This window comes from Saprolegnia parasitica, assembly GCF_000151545.1.
Source record: "Saprolegnia parasitica CBS 223.65 unplaced genomic scaffold supercont2.71, whole genome shotgun sequence".
NCBI classification, from domain to species: domain Eukaryota; phylum Oomycota; class Saprolegniomycetes; order Saprolegniales; family Saprolegniaceae; genus Saprolegnia; species Saprolegnia parasitica.
The window spans coordinates 108,778-125,866 of NW_012156465.1; the positions used below are offsets into that span (position 1 = coordinate 108,778).

A 17,089-nucleotide genomic window follows, 5' to 3' on the forward strand; every position below is an offset into this window, starting at 1 on the left:
ATTCTATATGAATTCGTATGAGGCTTGGGTGCACACGGCTGGCGACTGCATGAATCGTTTTGACGCCGACCACGAGGCTCTATATATTGATGCGCCTTAGCGGAAGCGCGGTGGACCGCCATGCGTGTTCCACATGACAATGCGTCGGTCCCACGAGCATGACGCCAACAAACCTATCCAGTCGTGGATAGTATATTATCCCACACTATCCATCGTATCCGCGTACCAGGGACAAAAAGGCTAAAGTCGATGCAAACTCGCTGTGGTGCGTCGCCGTTTGCTACACGCATTCTCGTCACGGCCTCTGGAATGCGGCATCAATGCAGGTATATACCGTCTGGGGATGCAGCGCCTTGGTGTCCCAGAGCCGCACCGACATGTCGTAGGACGCCGACGCGACAACGTCGGGCGCATGCGGCGAGAACTTGACCTTGCGCACCGCGTACTGGTGGCCGCGCAGAACGCGGACCTCCATCTCGGGGTTGCGAATGTCCTAGCATTGCAGCGGGACGTCAATGCGGCCGATGCTTCATGGACGTAGTACCCAGATCTTGAGACTTCCGTCGACCGACCCTGTCACGAGTTGGTTCGGGTCGTACTTGCTCCAGTCCAAGGCGAGGACCTCTTGGGCGTGGGCGGCGATGCGGCACACGGACGCACCCGAGTTGAGATCCCATAGCCGCACCGCGCCGTCGCCCGAGCACGAGGCAATCATTGAGTTGGCGTGGACCGACCACACGGCGTTGTAGACGGGGCCGGTGTGGCCTTGCAGCGTCGCAATCGAGTGGGGTCGCGTCGGCGTCCAGACCTTGACGGTCGAGTCCCAGCTGCCGGAGCAAAAGTGCTGTCGGTCGCCCATGTTCCAGTTGACGCTACTCGCTTCCATTGCATGCTCGGCGAACGTCTGGATCGGGAACCCGTCGGTCGTCGTGACGTCCCAAAGCTTGAGGTGGCCGTTTGCACACGCGCTCACGAGCTGCGACGCATGCGTCTCGCTCCACGCCACGTCGTAGACGCCGTCTTGCGTATCAAAGGCGCGCATCTAGTCAGATTGGCTCGCGCCATGAGCCTCGCCATCGCAGCGTATGGGAGCGTACAGGCGTGAGGTCGCCGCTGGCCTGCAGCTCCAGCACGAGCTGCTGTCCGTTGCCGATGATGCCAAAGTACTGCGCGCTCCCGACCGCAAGCCAGTGCTCGTGGAAGGGCGAGAACTCGACCTAGAGACGCTGGTCATGAGGCCCACCGAGGCCATCGCGGCGGCTACCGCGTAGCAGCTGAAGTCGGCGATCCCTTGCCGCGGCTGGACAAACATCGTGGTTTGCGCAGTGTTGACAAGACGCAGTATCCGGATCCGGTTGAGGTGACTAAACGCACGCCACTTGCCAGCGCATGCCCTGCTCCGTCAAGCTGGCTCCGTCAAGCATGAGTGGTTGCTTGTGGACTCGTGTCTGCGTTGGAGTGGTATCGGATAAACAATTATAGTACAGGGCTATGTCTTGAAGCTATAATCCTGCGAGATACAGCGGTCGCGGGGCCATTTGCTGGACTGAGGAAATTGCTCTGGTGAGGAAATTGCTCTGGTGGCCCCCCAACAGAGTACAGTATCGTTGTCTGGGGAGCGTTCGCAGTGTCAAGGACATAAGCCCTTCCTTGGTAGTGACCACGAGGCCGCGAGCTCACCGTGTTTAGCGACAGTACCGGACGAAAGGCGGTGCTCGGACCACCCTGCACCCAACTCGGGTTCTCAGTTGGCAGTGGGGCGCTGGATTCACGCATCGACGTCGATGCTGCGTGGGACCTTCGAGCTCTCTACGTCGGCGTGGTCGTCTCTCATGGGACCCTCCAGTTGTCTGCACTAGGTGCTGCGATTTCCCTGGCTCATTTTGTGGAGGCAAGAACCACATCTCGTGCTGCCACGTGGGCGGCATCCGGATACCGCGTCCGGACAGATTCCATTCGAGCGACCGGATGTCGCATTGACGTGCATTTTCGAGCTGGCCATGTTCAAGAAGCTAGGGTTCGGCCGGCGGACGACCGCTGCGCCCGCGGACCTGCAGCCTGCCGCGGAGCCGCTGCCCGCGCTCGCTGCCATCGATGACCGGCCCTCGACCTTTGGCAACGTCGCGCAGTACGCTGCGGACGAGGCCGCGGTCGCGCCCGAGGACATGGCAGCGCTCCAAGGCATCGACTTTGACGGTACGCGCGATGCATTTCTCAGTGTTCTCTCATCTGGTCTCTAGTCGATGTCAACGCCGTCGACATGGCGATCGAGGCGCCGCCGGTCGCGGACCCTGGCAGCGACTGGAATGGTTGCGGCGGGTGCCCCGTCTCGATGATCACGGACGGCTTTGTGCCACCCGCTTTACGTTTGGCTGCAGCAAGAACGCCGACGAGCGCTGGGCGAGCACGCTCACGTGGCGCAGCGTGCACCAGATCGACCACATCCTGCACACGCCGCGACTGCACTTTGCGGCCATCAAGGCGCACTGGTCGCACTCTTCTGCGCTCGCACGCGCACCGACAACAAGAACCTCGTTGTCTACGAGCACGTGGGCGGCTTGAACAAGGCGCTCGAGGCGCTCGAGGCGCAGCACGAGATTGCGTTTGCCGACGTCATGGCCCACTACCTCTTCCTCACCGAGTTCCAGTGGGCGCGGCTCGACACGCGGCCGTTCGACAAGGCGACGCCGACGTTGGGGCAGATGGTCAAGATCCTCGACTTCCAGGGCATGACCTTGAGCGACTGCAAGAACGCCGACTTTCGTACGTTTGTGTCGTGGACAATGCGCACGATTGGTACGCACTTCGATCCTCTGCGTCCATCGTTATCCATCTTTTATCGCAGGCCAGCACTACCCCGAGCGCTGCGCCGCCATCTACATCATCAACACGCCACCGTGGTTCAACACGTTTTGGCTCGTCATCCAGCGCTTGATCAGCGACGTGACCAAGCAGAAAATCCGCATTTGCCCGGCGCCGAAAGACTACGTCCGCCGCCTCACTGCGTGGCTCGGCCCCGACCACCTCCCCGCGCTCCTCGGCGGCAATGCGACCGTCGACGGCACGACGCATTTCTCCGAGGACGAAGCCACGCTGCACGCCTACGTGCGAAGCACCTCTAGTCCGCCTCCTCAACACGCATCGATGCTACATCCTTTATCATCATCTGTTGCAGGCCGAGAGCCGCATTGGGTCCATTTGCTGGCTCCGTCGGAAAAAATTGGGACTCCTTCGCGACTGGCTTTGCTTGATGGGGATCTTGCGGTCCATGGCTTCGTGGGAACACTCAAAGTCGTGCCGGCCCACGACGCTCGCCCGTCGACGGCGCTGGATCACGTGCGCCTCGAGGTCGCTCAAGCGCTCCTCGCGCTCGGTGGGTTTCTATGCATGACATCCATCAATATGGCACGAAGACGGCGACAAATAACGAGACAATTTCATCCGGGGCCTCGGGGCCTGGGTTGCGCTGGTAGAGCTCGGCAATGCGCTCCATGGACCGAAGGATCTCGGTAAAGTCGGGGCGCTTGTCCATGTCGGCGTCCCAGCACGCTGTCATAAGCTCCTTGTAGAGCTCGGGCACGGGATTCGTGAGGTCGGCCGGGCGTAACCCTACCCCTTGGTTTGAGTCGACCATATTCGACGGAAGCCACCTTCTTGGCAGACGAGCAACGGCACTTGAAGCGGGTTCATGCCTTGGTACGGATCCTTGCGCTCAATCATTTCCCAGAGCACGACGCCAAAGCTACGGGCCATCCCAAATCGTTGCTACGTCGCGTGTGGAGTACCTATAGATGTCGGCCTTCTCGGTATAGTTGTCGTGACGAATGACTTCGGGGGCCGCCCTAGCAATATTGTCTTCTTGTACGTCGTCGCAACGAGCTTTAAAGTACCAGAAGGGCGTGCCCACAAACGTATACTCGCCGTACATCTTGTCTTTGTAGCGCGAGAGGCCAAAGTCGGCGACCTTGACGACCAAGTGGTCGGACACGAGGAGGTTCTTGGTCTTGAGATCGCGCTAGACGGCGATGAGACACTAGAGTGGACAAAGAACGTCCATACTTGGAGCACGCCTTGTTCGTGCACGTGGGACATGCCGTGGATGATGTCCAAGGTGCAATTGAGCACCAATGGCATCGGGATAATGTTGTTGGGGTCCCTTAAGTACTCGTACAGCGAGCCTATGCGCGTCTCGGTCATATGGAAAGGTCGGGAAGCGATGCTACCGTTGGCCATGTACTCCATGATGAGCACATAGCAGCTCGACGTGAGACTCGCGCCAATCAAGTGCAGTACGTTCGGGTGGTTCATGCGACTCATGACCCAGATCTCGCGGCGGAAGTTCTTGATTGCTTCCTCGAGGCCTTCCTGGTACGTCTCGCGGGGCATGAGGAGCTTGACGCCGACCTAGAGACCGTTCGAGCGGTGTTGCAGATGCGACGAGACGCACCCGCGTGTTGCGCCACACGCCCGCGTAGACTTCGCTGAGCGGCCCCGTGGCCACGCGCTTGACAAGACGCACTTCGGCGAGCTTGACCTCGTACACAGACGCGAAGACGTTGTCGGCGACCTTGAAGCTCACGTTGGAGGTGAGACTCGCCCTACGCGTCCTCGGCTACGGCAAGCATTCCAGGAGACGACTTGTACCGGCGCATCGTGAGCAGCTTGTGGACCTTATCTTGCTCTTGCTGGACGCGGATCGAGTTGGGCGCGACGGCCAAGATCGCGTTCTCTTCGTACGTCGGCTTGAGGAAGAGGTCGGAAGTGTCGTGGTGCGTCTTGAGCTTGTTGGTGACAATCTTCTGGAGGTGCTGGACCCTAGCAGTGCATATACGTATATGGGCGACGGTGGATGAGAGGCGCGTACCGCGAGTGCTTCCCGAGAAAGGACGAGAGCCCATTGCGCGCGGCGAGGAAGGCGATGCCATGCTTCTCGAGGTTCTTCTTGCTCTGGATCTGCGCGCTGTCAATGTCCTTGCGGATCATCGTCTCGGAGATCGACACCATGTTTTTTGCTTGGATCTTGCGCATGAGGCGGCGCTGCCGCGTGCGCAGCAGGACGCAGCGCGCCGTTGGCACCACGAGAAGGAGCAAGAGTAGCGCCACGACGAGGTAGACATCGAGCACGATGCACGTCGAGTCGGCGCAGTGCTCGGCCGAGAAGACGTACTCGACCGCCATGCCCAAGACGATGACGGTTCCAGAGCTGAGCTTTGGGCCAAGAATAGCAGCAAAGGACACGACATGTTTCTAACGGCTCCGACTTCTTCCTGCGTCGCGGAACGGTCACATGCTGAAGCGCGACGGGCCATGATAACGGCGACGACGGCCAAGGACGGCAGCCAGGATGGGCCATCGCGGCCGCTCGATGCGGTCCGCGATGGCTGGTAGTACAGGATATTACAAGGTGCATTCAAGGAGAGAGGAATGCGCTAGCTAGCTTACGGGATCTTCTTCTCGACGATCGCGGCGCCCGAGGGGTCCGTGCCAAAGATCTCAATGTGCTGGACCTTGGGCATGCCCCACGAGGTCGTCGAGGTCACAAAGACGCGGTCAATGCGGCTGCCGTCCTTGCCGTTGATCGTCATGAGCGCGACGGGCTTGCCATCGACGAGGTGGAAGTCAATGACCTTGTCCGGCAGCGACGCGAGCACGACCTTGTAGTGGCCGGGCTTGCCCTCCATGGGCGACACGTTGACGCCGTACGCCGTGTTGCGCTCGACCATGTTGAGGCCCTCGCGGGGCACGCCCGCGTTCTCAAACATGATCCAGTCGACCTTGAGCGGGTCGGCCGCGTTGATCGAGCCGTCGGCGAGCAGGTTGGCCGCGTACGAGACCACGTTCTTGTTCTTGTTGCGGTGGATGACGAAGGCCAGGTTGGGCTCATGGCTGGCGCGGACCACGGGCACCGGGTCGTTCTGGACTTGGGCGTAGTCAAGGGACATGCTGCTGCTCGAGATGCTGGCAAATGCGGAATGAGCTGCCGCTTATTTGCTTATTGGCCTTGGCCGCGCTCCGTTGGTTTCAGACAGGTGCGCGGTGCAATTGCATATTTTGTACTTATATTTAATATGCACAATACCATTCTATACTTTAAATACATATACAATATGCATTACAATGGCCGAGATAGGGGACGACCGCCATGGGTTTAGGGACAACCTTGGCCGGCCCATGTGCATTCTTAAAATGCATATTTTGCACTACATGTGGGTATACAGCATACAAATACCAAGTGAGAAAATATGCAACTTGGGCGCGGAATGGCGATCTCGTGACGTGGAGCCGTTAAAACCGGATAACGGATGCGGAGGTTACGTGGCACTCGGTGTTTGTATGGAGAGGGCAAGCATCCGGATAGGCGGAGATATCTGCAACGTCCAAGAAGACGACGGGCGGCCTCGACGATGGCGGTTGCCGAGGAAGGTTGACGATGGAGGAAGCGCGAGTTCGATGGGAAGATGGAGGACGGTGGCGCTGGACGCGCGAGGTTGACGGCGGCTTGCGGAGGTCGGCGACGGGCGATCGCGAGAGGAGCGGATTAGGTACGGAGCGCAGCAACGGGATGGGCGACTTTGTGATCGAACGCAGGGCCATTACGCACAGCCTGCCACGCGTCGCGACGCCATGCGCCCTGGGGATGGCTTGGTCGGATGATGGCGATAGGCCCTCCCTCGCATCATACACGACGCCATGCTGCTACGCGGCGATGGGCACGCCACCGCTGCTAGCATGGACGTACTACTCCATGGATGCATAAAATCGTATCCTGTTACGACGTATTGTCTACTCGAAGGCGACGACGTCCACGCGCTGGTTGACCGCGTTGGCGTAGCACGTCCAGGTCTGCGCCGCCATGTTCGGATCCGTCGGGTCGATGTCCAAGCACAGGTTTGGGTGCGTCGCATGCTTGACTAGCCCGTTCCCGACGCTCCACTTTTGGTTGCCGTTGGACGCGTCGCAGGCGTACGTGTGGAGCGTGTAGCTACTGCCACCAACCAAGTACGCGTCGAGACACTGCCCGTTGCTGAACGACCGGAGGCCGCCGCCCGCGACTTGCTCCCAGAGCTCGGTCCAGCCGCCTGCTGGCGCTTTGGCGAGCACCGACGTGTACCACTCGGAGACGACGCGCTGCCGGGAGGTCACGAGCTGCACAAAGCTGCGGACGGTCGACGAAGTGCGGCAGTTGGTGGGCGAGATCCACTGCCGCACGGCGCTGGCGTCGCAGCGAGCGACCCCGATCGCGCTGGCACCTGCAACCGTCGTGAGGCAGATGCCGTGGGTGCGGTGCTGGACTTGGCCGTTGGCGATCGTCCAGCGCTGGTTGGCGTTGGATGCGTCACAGGCGTACGTGTGGAGGTGGTAGGACGCGCCGCCGTCACTGCTCCATGCGTCCAAGCACTGGCCGTTGCTGGCGACGCGGACCGCGCCGGTCGATTCGTCGTACTCGAACTGCTCGTTCGCGCTAAAGCTTGGCGACCCATAGTAGACGCCCGAGTAGTACTCGAAGACCGCGCGGTTCGAGATGGTGCAAAGTCGAATCGGTGTCGATGTCGGTGTCGGTGTCGGTGTAGTCGTCGGTGTCGGTGTCGGTGTAGTCGTCGGCGTCGGTGTCGGCGTTGGCGTTGCCATGATGGCATTCGGCGGCAGCGCGACGCCATTCGCTCGCAGATGCGCGAGGATGCTTGTGATCGGGATGCCGGCGTTGGATAGTGTGCTGGCGTCGCAGCCGCCGCAGTTGTGCAGCGCTATAACGCTGTTGTCTTTGGTGCTCAGGACGGGCGACCCCGACGAGCCGCCTTGCGTGTCGAGGAGGTACCCGACTTCGTTGCTCTGGCAGCTGTTGGCGACGTTCAGCGACACGATCGAGCCCGTCGCATTGCCTTCGACCACGGTCGCCATGCGCGTTGGCTTGCCGCCGGGATGCCCCACGAGCCAAATGGGCTCGTTGAGCACGGCTGTGCTATCGCGTGCTTGGAGGTACCCGTAGCTCGAGAGGTCCATGTCCAGGAGGAGGTTGAGCTTGACGAGCGAAAAGTCCAACTCGACGCTTGTCGCGATCAACTCGACGCTTGACGCGACGACCGTGCCCTTGCACGCCAGCTGCACGTTGTTGCTCGGGTTGTTGCAGGTCGCGCAGGCCGCACCGAGCTCGATTGACGTTGTCGCCGCAACCGCCGCCGTGCCAATGCAGTGGTTGTTGGTGAGCAGGTAGCCGTCCGCGCCAAAGAGCCAGCCCGTGCAGAGGCCCGAGCCGCCCATGCGCAGCCGCGCAACGGCCTTGGACGCCTTGGTCTTGGCCACGTCGCTGGCGTAGCACGCGGCTGGCTTGGACGCATCGCCCGTCGACGTGCAGATGGACTCGGTGCCACCGCCAGCGCCGCCCACAAAATACGTGTCAATGGTCACGATCGGCGCACTGCTGCTGTTCATAGAGTACGTTGGTGACGAGTAGTTGAGAAGGATCCGCGGCTGCGTAAAGACCGCCGAGTAGACGTCGCGGAGGTCGCCCGAGTACACGACCTTGTCGCGGCCATCCTCCGTGCCGATGGTCAGCGTCGCGCCGGGCGGGAGGTGCATCGACGCAATGTGCACCGAGAGCGACGTGGCGCGGTCGCTCGAGAGCACCTGCGTCACGGGGCCGCTGCCGTTGAGCGTGAGCGAGATGGGCACGGGCGTGCTAAACCGCAGCGCCGTCTGCGCCGAGACGGCGGCGAAGAGAAGACTTGGAAGCACTTGAAGCAGCGGTGTCATAGTGTACTAGTACGAGGAGCGACTGCAAGACGTGCGCGAAATCCAAAATTCAAAATGCAAGAAATGCGGTAGCCGCCGGGGCTCTGACGCGCAGCCGTTCGTTCTCAGCCCACACTGATGCAGGGATCAAAAGTCGCTCGATCTGGGCGGCCATCCTCGACCACCGAGTATCATTGTCGCGCTCGGCTTCTCCCCAAGCATCGCAGTGGCATGCCAGCAGTGGGGTCCGTGGTACGGCCATTACTACGCTCTCAAGAAGCACGTGAGTCACGTGCTGCTCGAGAGAAAGGCCAACGTCAGAGCACCGACGACAGCTGCGAACGAGGCACCCACCGACGCAGGAGCTGACCAGGAGCTGACGGCGCATGGCCTGGCAGAGTCGCCGCAACGAGCTACTTTTGGTGACGCGTCGGAGTGACAATTGCGTACTACCAGGTAGCCGATTTATGGTCTAGCGGAGTTCATTCGAAGACTGATTCCTCGCATGTGGCGTGCGTCCTCGTCGGCCTTGATGTCGCTTGTCAAGGCGTGGTATCACGCAGGTTGCTTCAGCAGCATGCTTCGTTGTCGCCGCACAATCGGACTTGGACATCGACGCCGCCGACAGAGGTATCACCGCTTGCGCAACCGCTGTCGGAGTCACTGGAGTTCCAGCGACTATAATACTCCTTGGCCAGCGACACCGAGGCTCACGAGGAATCACGAGGACGCACGTCGCACGCTTTGCGAGGAATCGATCCTAGAGAGCATTCGCTAGAAATATATATTGAAAAAAATCTGCTGGAATTTTATATTTGCCCGACACGTCGAGCGCGCGCCGCCTCCGATGTCTCCAGCCGAGGATGACTCTGATATGTAAGATAGGGAGCAGTGGTGTCGGAGTGATTATTGGTGTTGGTTGGCCGCCTGCTGATCGTCGCCAGGACGAGTGTTGGACTTTGGGACAACCTTGGCCTCTCCAAGGGTCCTTGGCGTCTCTTCCATCGCGCCTGTACTATTTACTACGTAGCGAGTAATCGTGCAGCAGACGTCGTTGGAAGCGCCAACAACGTCGGGCGTGGCCAGGCTAGCCAGCGATGTATCTTGCTTCAACATGGTTCGCAGCAGCTTCCAGTGCCTCACGTGGAGGGAGCCGGAAGGCTGATTCGAGCCGCTTGGAGGTTGTCAGTGTTGTCTGTGTTGTCTGTCAGGCTGTCTGGGTGATTTTGGTGATCCCGCCATGCGACGCAGTGCAGTCTGGAAACCTGATTGAGGACTGGTATCCACGAAGACGACGCATCTGCGTCCGAGCAAGTCCGTTGTCGCAACGTCCGACACGGAAGCGACGGTGGTCATCAGACGCGCGGCCATGTTCTGCTACGCTCTACGCGCGAGCTCTTATTACCTCCTTGCAGCACCTCAAGGCGTCTTGAATGTACTTCAACAAATATACGATCGGAGACTTGCATGCGAGGAGAAACTGCGTCCATGTGAATCTGGTGGCAATCTGGCCAAGAGCCGGCGACGTTCGATCTGGTTGCACGCGCTGCATAAGCGTTCTGCGCACCCACATGGTAATGGTACATACTCTGAGAGGTATCCAGGATGCCTTTTCGACCCACTCGATTCAATCCTACAACGTCCGGCCGCGGGGACACCAGCACCGATCGTCGTCGTCGGTCGCATTGTCTTCCTCTGCCACACCGCGCTCGTCCTGGCAAGACGGCGGCCCATCTGGCCCGACTCCAGCAACTCAGAAAGCGCCAGTGCCACCAAGTGTACAAAAACACATGTTGCAAAGGCAGTAACGCTCTCGCCCATTGCGCGTGTCCCGCAGCGCGTCCTTTCCGTCGCTCACTTTACCTTTTCCGTTGGTACACGCCAAGCAGCAGCACCTCAGCAGCAGCAGCAGTATGATGCGATTGGCGAAACTCACGTGCGCGCTCCTTGTCGCTGCCATGGCGTCGCCTGTCCCGCTTGACATTGGCGCCGACAATGCGCTCGCGCTCAGCGCCGACGGCTCCAAGCCCGTGAGCCAGATCATCGAGAGGTCGGGCGCCACGTACATCTCGGTCCACTTCTCCTCGATGAACCTCCCGGACGGCGCGTCGATCACGATCACGTCCCTCGACGGCAGCAAGAAGGTGTCGTACAACGGCAAGCACGACAACCTCTTCACGACGACGATCGATGCGGACCGCGTCGTCCTCACGTACTCGGCGCCGTCGTACGAAAAAGCCTCGAGCGGCAGCATCTTTGTCGTCGACAAGTTCATCTCTGGCACGGGCGGCTCCAAGAACCTCCTCGAGTCCATCTGCGGCACCGACAACTCCAAGCCGTCGCAGTGCTATGCGGAGAGTGAAAAACCAAGTTTGATACGAGCAAGGCCGTCGCGCGCCTCCTCATCAACGGCCGGTCGCTCTGCACGGGCTGGCTCATTGGCTCGGAGGGTCACATGATGACCAACTGGCACTGCATTCAAGACGCGGTCAAGGCCAAGAACGTCCAGGTCGAGTTTGCCGCCAAGTGCGCGACGTGCGACGACGCGAACAACACCGTGCAGCGCGGCTGCAAGGGTGACATCGTCGCCACCGACGTCGAGTTTATCGTCTCGGACAAGAAGACCGACTTTGCGCTCGTCAAACTCAATCTCAAGGACGGCGCGAACCTCAAGCAGTACGGCTACCTCAAGGTACGCCCGTCCGGCCCGATCCTCAACGAAGAGATCTACATCCCGCAGCACCCGAACGGCCACCCGCAGCATATGGCGCTTGTGGACGACAACGGCGCGGCCGGCAAGATCACCGACTTGAGCAGCGGGAGTTGCTACAACGACATCCCCGAGAAGGACTATGTCGGTCACCAGCTCGACACGCAAGGCGGATCGTCTGGCTCGCCGATGCTCAGTACCAAGGAAAACACCGTCGTCGCACTCCACAACTGCGGCGGCTGCAACAACGGCGGAATCAAGATGAACCGTATCGTCGACTTTCTCAAGTCCAAGAACATTCCGCTGCCCAAGGACGCGACCAGCGACGCGCCGACGTACGCGCCGACGTCTGCACCGACGACCCAGTCGCCGGCGCCGGCCAACACGATCTCGTTCTGCTCGATCTCGAACCGCGTGCTCTCCGAGTACTACCGGGGTCTGTACCAGGACACGCCCAAGGGCAACAAGAACGAACAGTTCGTCTACGACCAAGCGGCTGGCACGCTCGCGGTGCAGAGCAACGGTGAGTGCCTCGACGCGTATGCGGCGGACGCAGGCTTCAAGCTGCACACGTGGGCGTGCGACGCGACCAACGGCAACCAAAAGTGGATCGTCGCCAACAACCAGATCGTGCACAAGACCCACAACGTGTGCTTGACGTCGATCGCGGGCAAGAATGACGTGGCGCTCGCGGCGTGCGACTCCAACGACATTCGCCAGCGCTTCTCGACGAGCTGCAAGGACAAGAACGTGCGCAGCTACGTGCAGATCCGCACCAAGCGCGGCAAGTACATCTCCGAGTGGAACGGTGGCTTGTACGCCGACGTCGGGCGCAACAACGCGAACGAGCTCTTTGAGCTCGACAGCGCCAACCAGTGGATCAAGAGCGTGAGCAACAACGGGCAGTGCTGGGACGCGTACAAGGACAGCAATGGCGTCGGCCACCTCCACACGTACGCGTGCTCGACGGGCAACGCCAACCAAAAGTGGATCATCGCCAACGGCCAGATCAAGCACGCGACGCACGCCAACTTGTGCTTGGACGTGGACCCGAACGACGCCAACCACCGCGTTCAAGTCTGGGACTGCGGCCACAACAACGACAACCAGAAGTTTGACGTGCTCGTCTTCTAAGCCTGGATCGTCGTACGAGCCCCTTGATGTACATACTAGTAGATGACGATATGAATGAATGAAAATCTCGCATTCGGAGCTGGCGCGACGGCAGTCGCCTTATTTGTGGTAAACGTGTTAAATGTGATTAGATATGGCGTTTGCCACCAATAGTTGGGGCATCCATTTCTCGGGCCACACGCCTCGCGCAGCAACATGGTGTAGCGCGATGGACTTGCCAAAGTATCTTCCATCCCCATGCTGCGCGCGAGCAATGTCGATTTCAAAGCGATTTGGCCGAACCGATTGACCTGCCATCGGCCACGCCGACGATGGATCGTATCGGATTGGTTAAAATAAAATCAATTTGACCAATAAAACGCGACTACTGTGAAAATATGCGTCAGAACAAGCGCGCTTCGACGAGCTGCTTGCTGCTGGGCACCGCATCGAGGCACACTGCACTGCACTTGGCGCACCACGACAAGAAATCCTGCGCCAATGTATGCCCATACGTGCTCCTTTGCACACGCAAGGCAGGCTCGGAGCCTTCAAGACCGTAAGATTATTCGGTGGTGAAGTGCAACCGAGGCAAAGGCTCGTGGCGCCTGCAGTCGTACGGTACGCTGGTGAGAAGGGCCGCTTAGCCAGCGGCTAGAACCTCGGACTTGCATGGGTCGGACCGTATTTCACGCTGGTTTCCACGCCACGTGGGTTGGCCATCCTCGTCTTGTCGTACTCTGTGCAGTTTCGAAAAGCTCGTCGGCTCATATTAGCACCACGCATGTCAAGGTCGCGGAAAACAGACGCGTTTATGCCGGTCTCGCTCGCCACCCTCTGTAATGACTTTCGAATTTACTGCGACACGCCACGTAACTAGACCTCTAAATCGTTCATTTTCATTTCTCCGTCATGGCGCCTACATTGGCTGCCTCGCTACTCGCGCTGTGCCTCGCCACCGCTGCAGCGGTGGACCCATTGAACCTCGGCCTCGAGTACCCGCTGCATATCTACGGCAACGGGTCGGCCCCGTTCTCGCAGCTCATCGAACGCACCGGCGCGTCTTTCATTTCGGTGCATTTTGCATCGATGGACCTTCCGGCCGGTGCGAGTATCACGATCGCGTCGGTCGACGGCGCCAAAGAAGTGTCGTATGAAGGCCGCCACACGGATCTCTTCTCGGCGACCCTCGCAACGGACCGCGTCCGCCTCACGTACACCGCACCCATGTACGAAACGGCGGCCACCTCCGTGTTTGAGATCGACCACTTTATCACTGGCAAGCCCGCCTCCAAGCTCGAATCGGTGTGCGGTAAAGACAACTCGAAGCCGTCGACGTGCTACGCCGAGTCGGAAAGCACCAAGTTCAAAGCCAGCAAGGCCGTCGCGCGCCTCGTCATTGGCGGCCGCTTCTTCTGCACGGGCTGGCTCGTGGGCTCCGAGGGTCATATGATGACCAATTGGCACTGCATTCCAGACGCGGCCAAGGCGGCGAACGTCCAAGTCGAGTTTGGCGCGGTCTGCCCGAGCTGCGACGATGCGCGCAACGACCGTGCGCTGCAGTGCGACGGCGTCAAGGTGGCGTCGAGCGTCCACTTGCTCGCATCGAGCAAGCGCCACGACTTTGCACTTGTGCAGCTCAACACGACGGTGGACCTCGCGCCCTATGGCCACTTGCAGCTCCGCGCGTCCGGGCCGGTCCTCGACGAGACCGTGTACATTCCGCAGCACGCGTCCGGGCGGCCGCAGCGCCTAGCGATTCGCACCGACGACGACGCACCCGGCACGATCACGTCGCTGACAGAGCAGTCGTGCGACTATGCCGACGTGCTGGACGAAGACTTTGTCGGCCACCGCCTCGACACCCAAGGCGGCTCGTCCGGATCTCCGATTCTGAGCACGCTCGACAACGCGGTCGTCGCGATCCACAATTGTGGCAGCGACGACGGGTGCACGCGGCACACCAACGGCGGCGTTCGCATCGACAATGTTCTGGCCTTCTTGCGGGCCAACAACGTATCGCTCCCGGTCGATGCGATCGTCGGGGACCTCCCGTCGCCGACGCCGTCAACGCCGACTTCATCGACACCGACACTGACGACCGAGGCACCGACGACACCCTCGCCGACGACCGAAACCCCGATGACGCCAGAGCCGACCCCCTTGCCCTAGCCCCAGCCCTAACCGCCCCGCCAGGGTCGTGCAGATTCGCACCAAGCGTGGCAAGTACCTCTCCGAGTGGAACTCTGGCCTCTTTGCGGACGTGTGGCGAGGCAACTTGAACGAGCTCTTCGAGGTGGACGCAGCGACGCAGTCGATCAAGTCGATCAAGAACCAGCAGTGTTTGGACGCATACCGCGACCACCGCCACGGGCAGTATCGTCTCCACACGTACCCTTGTGCAGCGACCAACGACAACCAAAAGTGGATGATCGCAAATGGAAAGATCAAGCACGCGACGCACGACAATCTGTGCTTGGACGTCGACCCCACCAACGAGAACCATGTAGCGCAGGTGTGGGCGTGCTTCGACCACAACGACAACCAACGATTTGATGTTGTGTCGCTGGAGCCGTAAATATCAATAATGTATTAGAGTCCACTGTTTTCTTCTGGCAAATGCAAGGGATTGTGGATTGCATGTCGCATAGTCTGTACGAGCTCGTGCGTTTCGTATCAGATGTCGCCAGCGTCTGGAACACTAGATCACCTTACCAGTGTTCTCAGACTTGACGCACGCACGACAGAGTGGACCCGAAAGTGGGCTGCAGCTGTATACCGTGTAAATGAGTAAAGTGATCAAGTGATCACGACGAGCTCAAGCGCATCACACAGCAAGCGCCACCAATCAACGCAGCCAACTTCACTGCCTAAAACATATTGTTTGGACAAGAAGCCAACGTCAGGTTGGTCGTGTCGGGACGCGTGAAAATATCTTAACAACTCTCCTCCGTCCTGTCTAGATAGTTGACCGGATAGGCGTGCACGACTGTACGTACTCAGAAAATCAATCACTAATAACGACAAACATGGACTGCACGCCCGCCGACGCGCCCCGCCGACGCGCCCCGCCGACGCGCCCCGCCAAGGACACGCTTGCAGCTTCCGACTCGCCACCTGGGCGTCGACGACGACTTCTACGAGACGCCTGCTGCCGTAGCCTCCGCAGCCTAGCTTCGACTACCCGACGCCATCTTACCCAAGTACGCCGACTTCGTCTACCAAGCGATGCTCCACGCGGTCAAGTTCCGCACCCATTTGCACTGGCTCGACAGGGCCAACCAAGCGTGCCTCTTCTGCCCCGAGCACGAGACGTACCGCCACTTCCTCGTAGACTGCGACTTCATCAAGGACGTGTGGAGCACGCTTCACGCGGCCACAGCCCCATTGGGCGTGACCTTGCCGAGAACGCTCTCGGGCTACCTCTACTTGACGCCCAAGACGGCGTCCAACATGCACCAAGTCGCGTTCCGATACCTCCGGCCCGTGCTCCGCGCCTGCGTCTGGTGCAACGTCTGGCGAGTCCGGAACGATCGCGTCTTTCGCGCCGACCTACCACTACATCGACGATTGCCGTCAAGGCGGCGCGTGTCGCTCAACTGCATTTGCACCACAGCCTCGTTCAAGACCCCGAGCAGCCTGCTCTTCGTCGGCTTCTTCGGCTCCTCGCCCAACACGAGTGGCCGCGCCAGCACCTTGTACTGGGGATCGCGCTCCTGCCTCCGCCTGCCTAGATCATGTTCCTCAACCGAGTGCACACAACGAAGAAAGTCCGACAATTCTATTTAGAAAAGTTTTGTCTATTTAATAGACGACCCACGTCAACAACAACAAACATGGACTGCCTCAGGTCCAACAGCTGATTACATGAGCGGCTCAGGAGCGCACGAGTTGGCACACACATGTTGCCGTTCTGAGTACATTCCATCGCTGGAATGGGTACAGCCACCGTCAATGCACATGGTCAATGCACGGGTAAACGGTAAACACCCAAGTTCTCGTTGCTTGGCACGGGACACAAGCTCCTCTTCATACAATACACTGGGTAAATCGAATCTGACACGCGACTGGGAAAGGACCGCATCGGATCTGAGTTGGCACCCACAATGGAGCTTGCAGCGCGATCTCGCGCCGTTCACTCATTTTTTCTTTTGCCCCTTTCTACTCAACGACAACAATGCTCGACGTCACCAAGCTATTGACGCTACTTGCGTCCGTCGTTGCTGCGGCCCAGTGCGGCAACCAGGCATCGATCGAGATCGCGGTCAAGACGCCTTTGCACGTGGTGTCACATGGCGAGGCGGCGTTCAGCCAGATCGTCCAGCGCACCGGCGCGACGTTCGCAGCGCCTCACTTCAAGTCAATCAACGTGCCGGCCAACGGCAAGCTCACCATCACGTCGCTCGACGGCAAGGACGCCGTCGTCTTCAAGGGTGGCGAGTCCGCTACCAACGTGCGCGCCGACTGGCTCAGTGGCGCCGGCGTCGTCGTTGCGTACGAAGCCCCAACATACGTCAAGCAGGCGTCGCCGGTGTT

General features: G+C 59.9%; 7 protein-coding genes across 7 annotated transcripts; 3 read left to right on the forward strand and 4 right to left on the reverse strand.

Moving 5' to 3' along the window:
• Positions 1–96: 96 nt before the first annotated feature.
• On the reverse strand, positions 97–1,312 carry SPRG_11857 (hypothetical protein; the record flags this gene model as incomplete). The annotated part of the gene is made up of 6 exons (XM_012350909.1): positions 97–173; positions 227–260; positions 335–493; positions 545–1,042; positions 1,098–1,217; positions 1,265–1,312. The coding sequence occupies 6 exons, from the start codon at positions 1,310–1,312 to the stop codon at positions 97–99; spliced, it is 936 nt and encodes a 311-aa protein (XP_012206299.1).
• Positions 1,313–2,000: 688 nt separating this feature from the next.
• On the forward strand, positions 2,001–3,122 carry SPRG_11858 (hypothetical protein; the record flags this gene model as incomplete). The annotated part of the gene is made up of 5 exons (XM_012350910.1): positions 2,001–2,196; positions 2,241–2,366; positions 2,482–2,796; positions 2,846–3,054; positions 3,114–3,122. 5 exons carry the CDS (start codon positions 2,001–2,003, stop codon positions 3,120–3,122), a joined length of 855 nt encoding a protein of 284 aa, XP_012206300.1.
• A 1-nt stretch (position 3,123) lies between these two features.
• Positions 3,124–5,178, reverse strand: SPRG_11859 (TKL protein kinase; the record flags this gene model as incomplete). Its single annotated transcript, XM_012350911.1, has 10 exons — positions 3,124–3,381; positions 3,434–3,609; positions 3,651–3,742; positions 3,786–3,842; positions 3,891–4,015; positions 4,060–4,178; positions 4,224–4,404; positions 4,448–4,598; positions 4,645–4,815; positions 4,865–5,178. The coding sequence occupies 10 exons, from the start codon at positions 5,176–5,178 to the stop codon at positions 3,163–3,165; spliced, it is 1,605 nt and encodes a 534-aa protein (XP_012206301.1). The 3' UTR covers positions 3,124–3,162.
• Positions 5,179–5,388: 210 nt separating this feature from the next.
• Positions 5,389–5,974, reverse strand: SPRG_11860 (hypothetical protein). Its single transcript, XM_012350912.1, has one exon. The coding sequence runs from the start codon at positions 5,940–5,942 to the stop codon at positions 5,439–5,441; it is 504 nt and encodes a 167-aa protein (XP_012206302.1). The 5' UTR covers positions 5,943–5,974; the 3' UTR covers positions 5,389–5,438.
• Positions 5,975–6,750: 776 nt separating this feature from the next.
• SPRG_11861 (hypothetical protein) lies at positions 6,751–8,751 on the reverse strand (the record flags this gene model as incomplete). Its single annotated transcript, XM_012350913.1, has 1 exon — positions 6,751–8,751. The coding sequence occupies one exon, from the start codon at positions 8,749–8,751 to the stop codon at positions 6,784–6,786; it is 1,968 nt and encodes a 655-aa protein (XP_012206303.1). The 3' UTR covers positions 6,751–6,783.
• A 1,892-nt stretch (positions 8,752–10,643) lies between these two features.
• Positions 10,644–12,641, forward strand: SPRG_11862 (hypothetical protein; the record flags this gene model as incomplete). The annotated part of the gene is made up of 2 exons (XM_012350914.1): positions 10,644–11,074; positions 11,113–12,641. 2 exons carry the CDS (start codon positions 10,644–10,646, stop codon positions 12,572–12,574), a joined length of 1,893 nt encoding a protein of 630 aa, XP_012206304.1. The 3' UTR covers positions 12,575–12,641.
• Positions 12,642–13,465: 824 nt separating this feature from the next.
• Positions 13,466–15,131, forward strand: SPRG_11863 (hypothetical protein; the record flags this gene model as incomplete). Its single annotated transcript, XM_012350915.1, has 2 exons — positions 13,466–14,569; positions 14,706–15,131. 2 exons carry the CDS (start codon positions 13,466–13,468, stop codon positions 15,129–15,131), a joined length of 1,530 nt encoding a protein of 509 aa, XP_012206305.1.
• Between the last annotated feature and the right edge of the window lie 1,958 nt (positions 15,132–17,089).